The sequence below is a fragment of the Camponotus floridanus genome, unplaced genomic scaffold, assembly GCF_003227725.1.
Source record: "Camponotus floridanus strain SB8 unplaced genomic scaffold, Cflo_v7.5 scaffold4, whole genome shotgun sequence".
NCBI lineage: Eukaryota > Metazoa > Arthropoda > Insecta > Hymenoptera > Formicidae > Camponotus > Camponotus floridanus.
The window spans coordinates 585,266-594,733 of NW_020229547.1; the positions used below are offsets into that span (position 1 = coordinate 585,266).

Sequence of the window (9,468 nt, forward strand, 5' to 3'; positions counted from 1 at the left end):
TTACTGTAAATTAATTTTCTCTACAAGCCAGTTTTTGTTTATTACTACTTCATATAATAAAAATAGTTCAATAACACACTGATCATAATTTCATATCTAATTACAATATGTATGTAATCGAACTTGATTCTAAAATCTAATGAGATTTATTTTCTAATGCTTTTGATGCAAATTTCGTAATAAAAAATAAAAATAAAAAAAACTCATTTTCGCGAAATGTTCCACATTTTAATATATAATATTTGTATGATTAAAACGTCCAAATTTTGTAATAAATTTCAAAATTAATTTCCTATAGTAGAGTGGTTATATAACATATAAGTCATTCCTTTCTGCTATACCGTGTATTGAAACAGGAACGCGGATGGCGTGCGAATGGGTATTAATCTTTGATCGCCATAGCGATCTATCACGATATAATAATCGCGTCCATTGATATTGTGTTTCTTTCCTGGAGTAGAATCGGGTGGAGTATTCCGATATAACGGACTTATATTTTGTAAATTGACCCGTTTGTTGAACAAGTGATTCTTCTTGGTATACACTAATTGTGGGGTCACAGATTCGTTTGACCTTCGCTTCCACTTACAGCAGAGCGTGCACCTACCGGTCTTTTTCCGTCGTTTATAAGAGTTCATCGTCCACTTGATCATCCATTCGAGAATGAAAATCACCGTCGCGATTAAATAACCAGCGCCCATTACCTTGAAGGTCAAGGACAAATCGGAAAATGACAGTTGTCTCTCAGTGGATCGAAGATCCAATGGGCATGTTTGCGCTAGTGGTAGATTCTTCAATTTTTCACGAATTATTATACCGGATTCTACTAAAGCCCGCAATCTAAAATAACAATAATTAATTTATTGAAGAATATTAATTAAATCACATTGTTAAAAAAATAATTTGACAATTTCAATAAATGAACGTGATATTACGTAAATTATGTGATATTTTTATTTAATTAAGTCTTAAAAACTGTTGTAAGAATATAGATCAATAATTACAAAAATATTCGTCTTCAATCATATTAATTTTTTAAATCAAAAAGTTTGTACATGTGTGTGTGTTTCCATAAAAATTCATACAAACATAAAAAATTGATGCTTACTCTTTATTGAATGGTTTTTCCAAGGTAGAATTTACGGGAAAGGCGAATGCTCTACTAGTAACGAAAATCGTTCCGGGCATAATGACGTATGTACATCTTTTCTGATGTAACACACCTTCGCGCGTTTTATTGATATAATCTGCGAATATCAAGCTTTGGAGATAATGAGTGTCCCCGAGAAACAATTTGTCTACAAATTAATACACATATACATGTATATATATGTTTTAACTTATTGTTAGTATTGACGCATGCTTGAAGATCTATCGCGTCGTTAATACTTACTCTTCTCTACAGCGTTGAAAATGGATTTAACCGGATATTCATACGATGTGATATACTGGTATTTTACAGTATTTAACAAACTCAATTCGTCTGTAATATGCTAAAAATATTTAAAATGTTTAGGTAATTATGTTTAAAGAACATTTCACTTGTTATACGATGTAACAGAATAATGCTTGTAGCAAGTCTCAGTTTTAAATCATAAAAAAATATAGCATTACGTTACCAATTATAAATATTAGATGCAAATTTGCTAAAAGATTTACGTGAGAAAGCACAAAATCGATGATGCGTCCTTTATAAGTAACCCATTGATAACCTTTGCGTACTATATCCTGCAAGTTGTTGATTGGCAAAGTAAACTGTGGTTTCGTGAGAAACGCAGTAAGATTTGCCGTGTAGAAAGATGTCAGTATTAAGATGAATATCCACCATGTGGCGAAAAGAATTCGCGTCGAATCTGTAATAAATTTATTTTAATAATAATATAATTTTAATAATAATATAATATAATGAGAGCATATATAACATTCCTACTATGTTACATTTATCTTACATTACTCATATTATTATAAAAAATTAATATATAATCATAATTGCCATAATAATCGTATTAAAACCATATAAGAGTTAAATGATAAATGTGCGCAAATTAATTATAAAATAGAAAATTGCATGCAAGTGTAACTCCTAAGAGAATACAGACGTCAGACGCATATAAATGGCGTAATTAGGATCTTTTCATTTAAAAGAGCGTAGTAGTTGCATACCCGTGGTCGCGATTATATTTGTTCCTTGTTTCAACAAAGAACTATACACGAACCATACGCAAGAGAACAAGCTATAATTCTCAAAGTCAGGTTTTTTCCATAATTTTTCCCTAGAAATGATTGATAATATTTAAAAAGTTGTTTCAAAATTTTCACTTTCTGCTTACAATTCTCCGAAATTCTCAACAAACCTGAATGTGGCAAAAATGTAAATTATTGGTCCTACGACAAGCACCGCAGTGAGTACCAATAACCAAACTGTTTGATTAAATGGTGTGAGCAATCCTGAACCAGTTGCCGATTCTTGCGGTCGCTTCATCAACACCGTTAGCTCGCTTTGGTCTAAAACTATGCTGAATGTGCAATATCTCCGCATTTCCGGTAAAACAGGCAAGAAAGCCACCGCCATGTCCACCTTCTGTTCAAATAGGAAATGGTATTTCTATTTTTCGACAATTTAGATAAATATTTATTTACTATTGCTTGTTAAATTAATTTTATTAACAGAAATGTAATCTACATTCTATTATGCATGAAAAAGAATAATTTGCTAATCAATTATGACGAAGAACATCTTACCCTCTCGTAGAGTAAACTTAGTATTCCACTTCGATCATTGCCCAGTATATGCTGCTTAGGCGGTATTATAGTATATGTGAAATTTAATTTAGAACTAAGCAGTTCAAGCAAGTAAAACGCATAACCTTTTCCCACCCATGTTCCATTCTCTTGCACTAATCCGGAAAATGGCATGTCCTATAACAATTGTTGCAATCGATGTTTACGTAGCTTAAGATAAACATAGAATTGCGATTTTTTAAATAAAAATTGATAACCATTATCACATATATTTAAAATTAAAAATAAAGATGATAACTTTCTAAAATTCTACGAGCTAAATTTGACGAATGTTATATAAATATAACATTTGTTATTTTATAAGAATCGTAATTATTATTCATTATTATCAAATATTATCATAAGAAGATAGGAAGATTGCGCTCAAGGATTGATTATTTAGCGTGTATACTCTTTTACATCATTACATATAATATTGTTAAATCCCATAATGAAGCTTAGACGCCCTCAACGTTATTTTAATTATTATCTTTGCGCGTTTGTTATCATAGTGTCAGGATCGTTTCATGCACAGTTAATTGCATATACTCAATTTAAATGTTTGTACATTTTAACGTTCGATATCGACCTGCACGAACACGTTAATAAGCGCCATAAAGATTGCAAGATGCGCGACATGTATGTCGGAAAATATATAATCATACCCCTCCCTTTCGATAAACTTTATTAGTAGCCACGATACTCACGTAATATAACAGCTCTAATAGCATGTTTAGTTACTCGATTAAGGCTTTTTGTTTACTACGTCACGCAAAACACGCAATACCACCGGGAAGGTACTATTCACAACTTCTAACTATATGAAACACATTCAAAGATAAACTAGTTTTATATATATATATATATATATATATATATATATATATTTATATATATTTCTTTAAAAGTTTACACTTTATATAACTATTGTGTGTGTGTGTGTGTGTGTGTGTGTGTGTGTGTGTGTATGTGTGTACATGTGTGTGTACATGTGTGTATGTGTGTACACTCGATGAGATAATTCTATTAATTCTATTAACATTCTATCATAATAAATTTTAAATTATAAGAATATATTGTAGATAAATTTTAACGCGTATATTTTAAAATAAAAAATGTTGGGAAATGAGAATTTTGTAATTACTATCTTTTATTCTTAGTTTTTTTTATGTATTTCATTTTTAAATTAAATTAAAGTATTTCATATTTGTACCATTTTTTGATGTTCTATAACTAACTTTCTTTTACCACATATACGTATTATTTAGCATTATAGTTAGCACTTTAGACTGTATTAATTAAAATAACAATATTATAGTTACAATAAAACATAAAATGCTACATTTTTATAGCAAAATTAGCTCTCAAGTTGAAGAAATAAATTCACGTGCAAAGGTGATGATAACGGTTTTTACACGACTTCGCGTGTTTTTGTAATTCTAGGTTTTTCATATCATCCATATAAAAAAGTAGAACATTTTGTCAGTGATCAATAAATTATGTGACGGATTGTCACTTGAAATATGACATAGTGATAAGTATAATTTCATGTATATAGTATTTTGGTATATATTATTCAACGTAATTTTTCTTTAATATGCGAGATATTAAATAAAGTTTGAAAAAGAATTAGTTAATGTTTATCTGATTAATCTATTTTTTATTTACTTAATATAATATTATAATAACAAAGATTTTGAAAGAAAAAAACATTAAAAAATTATTAATGTAATTCTTTCTTACATATATAAGTTAATATTTTAAAAACAATTAATCTAATTAACCTATTTTTTATTTTCTTATTAGTATAACTAAGGTTGTGGAGAAGAGACATTGAAAAAGATAAATTAATATTGATAATTGGTAATTAATAAATCAATAAATATTTTATATTTGACAGACACATAACTTTCGTGATGAATAATCATCGCATAAAAAATGCATAGGCTATTTATTACGTAATAAAGGTAATATATGTATACTTTCTGTTAAGAATGTCATATTGTAACATTCATGCCACATTCTTATCGTTCATCACAAAATGAAATCATAAAGATGTGCACTTAATGTATCATGTGCAGGGCACAACAAAATAAGATATTTTATAATACACGTGTAATATTGTCAATTCGTAATTAAAATTACTTATTAAAATATTTAATTCAATTTTGGATCAATTTTTTATTTTGATAATGTAAAGTTTTGTGTATTAAAATATTTTACGTATAAAAATTTAAATTTACAATTAAATATATAGCAGGATAAATGTCAGATACGTTGATTAAAATTAAGTTAAAGTAATAAAGTTGTGTTTAAATATTTCTTTAGTTAATAAACTATATAGGAAACATAGCGCACTATTTTATATATTTTTTCGGAAAATGTTGATAAATTTCGTCGAAGCATATAAATGTGTTATATTTATCTCTGTTATATCAAACACATTTTCCTTTCATATAATAAAGTATTTTGGTTGCGCGCAAAATAAACAGCAAAAGTTTATTTCTATATTATTCGCTTTATTATACTATTATATTATTATATTGTTATTGTATTGTTATACTCTAATTATAATATTTTTGAAATATATGTATACATATATTTCAAAAATTACCTAACCTGCGTATCTCAAAATATGTGCAGCCACAAGAGCAAAAATTTTTTTATTAATCACATACAATTTTCTTTTGTTTAAATACGTTTTATTATAAATGTTAATTAAATACGTTTTATTATAAATGTTACTTTTTACTTTAATCACCATTATAATAGTTAAACTTACATTCCATGATGTTATTTTCATTTCTGCAGGTATCATTGACTTCACAGAACTTTGTTCATCAGTTGTTGTAACATCTGGAAATATAATATTGTGCGTGTGTGTTTTTTATATATAAAATTAAAAATAATGATACATCAAAATGTATCTTTTTCCAGCATCTCTAATCAAGTTTTAATAATTTATTTTCCAAATATTAATTTTTTAGTTTTAACGTTAAAATATGATTATTCAGATAAAGAATAAAATGTGAATTTATTTTTCTTAAATTAATTTTAATTTATTGTTAAATAAGGAATATCTTTGTAAAATTTTTTATATGTTATTGACTTAACTTTCATATCGAATTGCATCTTTATTTAATCTATTTTTTCACGTGTATATTTTTAATATTTTAATAAAAATTGATAATAAATATATAAATTATATATATGTATGTACATATCATTTTTTATTAAAATATTAAAGATATGCATGTGTATTTGTGTATATATATATATATATATATATATATATATATATAAATTTTAATAAAAATGCATTAATTAAGCATAATTATTTTTTTAACGAGAAGCTTACTTTGTCCGCAGGTGCTGTGAGATGTCGTGAGTATAAATATGCCAAGTAAAAATTGCCGAAAGTTGTGCATCCTTCAACGATATACACTACATTTTATTTACGCATTTTGATTAACAAATCCTCTCATACATCTTCCGTGGCCGGAAATGCTTCGTCTAATATGGCATAACCAACAGCCAGGTGAATCGATACTGACACTCGTCTAGTTATTCTGACCGGGACGACAGCTACGTAGTGACGAACCGTTTTATGTCAGCATGTCACGCGACTGTTGAAGACGTCCGTTGAAGAGGGGAAGGACTAACAGAAAACGACGATGTTCTGTACGCGCGGGCGCCGTCAACCCTCTAACACATCCACGTAGTTATCTTGTCAGAGATTCTATTGGTCTACAGAGGTTGACGAATTGCTCTTTTTCATCGAAATCTGCATTACTACTTAGACTTCGTTGATCGTGAAAGTCAGGTATGATAGGCTCATAGTTGGTATCAGGTACGTACACGTTTTTTTATTTTTATTTATTTCCTTTCAGTGAAATTGTAATTGATAAAATCTTGTATGCATATGATTTTGATAAATAGAGAAATTAGATAATGCTATGATCTCCAAGATTATTATTAATACATTTATTATTTTTATTAAAATTATAGTCAAATATTTCTGACAATATCCTTATTTTATATGAAATTGATTATATAAATAATAAATTAAATAATATAATAATAATATGTATAATAGATTAAATAATAGAGTTGATTAATTGATTAATAAATCCTTTTCTTAAAATCTTTAGTATGCAAGTAACAGATAAATCTTTCGAGATGTAGATAAAAAAGAAAGTAGTAGATTTCTTTAGTACCTATGATTATGATTTTGAGTGATTGATTGGTGGCATTAAATATGATTAGACAAATAGACACATGTACCATTTTCATATGTCACGCAAGTCGTATCTAATATTTCACATAATATATTTAGCGTAATGCTTGTTCTTTAACCTTCTAATAGCATTTATCTGATCCGATCTCCGAATGATAAAACCAAAAAAGACGTTTTATATAGATCTATTTCTTAATCATTCTTTATTTAATGATACCTTTAGCGAGTTATCCATCGTATAGAGGAGAGAAATCTTATAAATAATTAGCAATAATTACAGATTTTTTCAACATTTTTAATTCTTATAAAGCAAAATAAAGTAATATATCAACTAGCAGCAGAGTGAGGGCGTTTGCATATATGATGTTTCAGAGATAAATTGAAAGATTAATGTTTGCGAATGCGATGTGAAGTTTTCGTGAAAGTATACATTATATCAGTCAGTATGAAGGTTACGTTACACGTGTATACGATCAATATACGCATCATTAGCAACATTGAGCAAGTAATCATGTGAACCATCTGTCAGAGGAAATTAATAGTAATATTATTAATAGAACGTGCATATATCCTCTTCGGTGTGTAAAAGTGTAACATCAACTAAAATTGAGACCATTGAGATTAATCATTCTTGTTCTGTCGAATGTTAGAGAAATCAAACAAGGGATGGGTGTGATCGAAATAAAAAGAGAAAACGATTCTTCTTGGGAATGATTTTCATTATTCATTGTTAAATTGAAGTACATCTCAATATACAAATCACATCGCCTGTGTCCTATGAATATATAATATATCGCTGCTCCGTTCGCCGGAGCGTCTGAGTTGTCTCTCGTTCGCAATCGCAGCAAAAAGCATCACCGCATCTCCGCACCGAAGGATCGAGCGACATGTCAGGACCGAGACATAATTGTATAAATAGTCTGAACAAATAATACGGATATCAGAAACGGATATTCGCTTACGCTCCGCACAGATTTTACACAAATTTTATTTCATTTCGTGTCAATCGCACACTCTCTGTTCGAATATCCTTCTCTATACAATCTTGATAAAACTATATCTGTATTTCAATGAAGCTCTCCATCTGTTTGATTTTTTCTACACATCCGTATATCTCTTGATCGATATTTTTGCTTGATATAAATGTAATTACTTTATTATATGTGTTGTTTCTTGACTTTATTCTTTACCATTTACATTTAATTTCGCTGTTTCATTGTGTGTCTCGATCCTACTCGTTTCCACGTTATATTACAATCATCGCGCGAAGGAGATTGCCGAAATGAAACGGAAAGAGAGGGGAGGGAAATAATGCGAAAGTAGCACATGAGAAACGCGGTCGAAATGTATTCAAGCAAACTCGGCAACAATATTAACGATAGATCACATCTCGTTATGACGATGACAAAGGCTGACGAGAGAATGAGAAATAATAAAAATGATCACATGTGGCGCTAACGCGGCAAATGGGACTAATAATCTCGAGATGATGATCATGATAAACGTGATTACAATGACTTCTCGTCTAATCAATAACTTATGACCGTAGTTATCAACATTTTGTCGCCTTATTCACTGAGAGATCCAACGGCGAGTAGGCGAGAAGCGCGCATGGAGATGACGTAAGTATAGAGAAAATTCAATGATTTTATAAATTCGAAAGAGAGACATCAATAATAAATATGTAATTAATTATATTAAATATATAATCAATTTAGTGGAGATTAAAAAGACTAAATCATAAATATTTTTTGATTTTTCTTTTTTATATCTTTAAAGTCAAAATTATTTGTAAAACATTGATTAAAAATTATTAGCGTTTTTTGTAATATATAAAAATTAGATAAAGAATATATATTCTTTCGAATTTGCATATTACTGAATTTTCCTCGTGAATTGCAATGAGATGCAAAATGATTCAACTTATTCGGAATTAGCGATTTGCTGTTTACAGATCTACCTAATAGATTTAATTAATTAAGCAGAAGAAGCGTTAAAATAATTCTTCAGTGACAGAGTATAATAATATATAATTTGGAATGGAACGTGCTCTTATATATGTATACGCTAGATGTGCGTGACGAGATTAATGACATGCGATTTAGAGATCACAATACGACACAAAAATCAACTTCAGTAGAAACAAATCGATATAATTAAAACTTCTCTAATAAATGATCGGTGAATATAGGTTTTTACAACATTCGATTCATGTCGCGATTTATTTTGTCCCAAATCTCCTTTTTCTTCACAACAATATACTATATTCGTTATATGATAATTATTTTCCTTCATTCGTGATTCTTTTTTGTCACGCAGGTCAACCTAAATCGATCACTAAATCATTTTTTCATAATTTTGGCTTATTACGTATCATTTTACTGAACATATTAATATTTCATTAAGATTTTTAGTGTGCGTACTTGATTTATAATACTCAGATAATCGAG

General features: G+C 28.7%; 1 protein-coding gene across 1 annotated transcript; it reads right to left on the reverse strand.

Annotated features, from left to right (window-relative positions):
* Nucleotides 1-296: 296 nt before the first annotated feature.
* On the reverse strand, nt 297-6,725 carry LOC105257205 (glutamate receptor ionotropic, delta-2). Its single transcript, XM_011267668.3, has 9 exons — nt 6,140-6,725; nt 5,564-5,637; nt 2,743-2,919; nt 2,355-2,581; nt 2,164-2,273; nt 1,660-1,853; nt 1,394-1,493; nt 1,109-1,298; nt 297-840 (listed from the first exon to the last, which is right to left on the reverse strand). Exons 1-9 carry the CDS (start codon nt 6,207-6,209, stop codon nt 336-338), a joined length of 1,647 nt encoding a protein of 548 aa, XP_011265970.1. The 5' UTR covers nt 6,210-6,725; the 3' UTR covers nt 297-335.
* Nucleotides 6,726-9,468: the final 2,743 nt, after the last annotated feature.

Excerpts from the sequence above, each read along its gene's own strand:
- LOC105257205 (XM_011267668.3), bottom strand. The coding sequence starts at position 6,209 with ATGCACAACTTTCGGCAATTTTTACTTGGCATATTTATACTCACGACA. Across the intron at positions 1,854-2,163 it reads AAATATAATCGCGACCACGG|ATTCGACGCGAATTCTTTTC; the intron begins GTATGCAACTAC and ends AATTTATTACAG. Across the intron at positions 1,494-1,659 it reads TCGATTTTGTGCTTTCTCAC|CATATTACAGACGAATTGAG; the intron begins GTAAATCTTTTA and ends AAATATTTTTAG.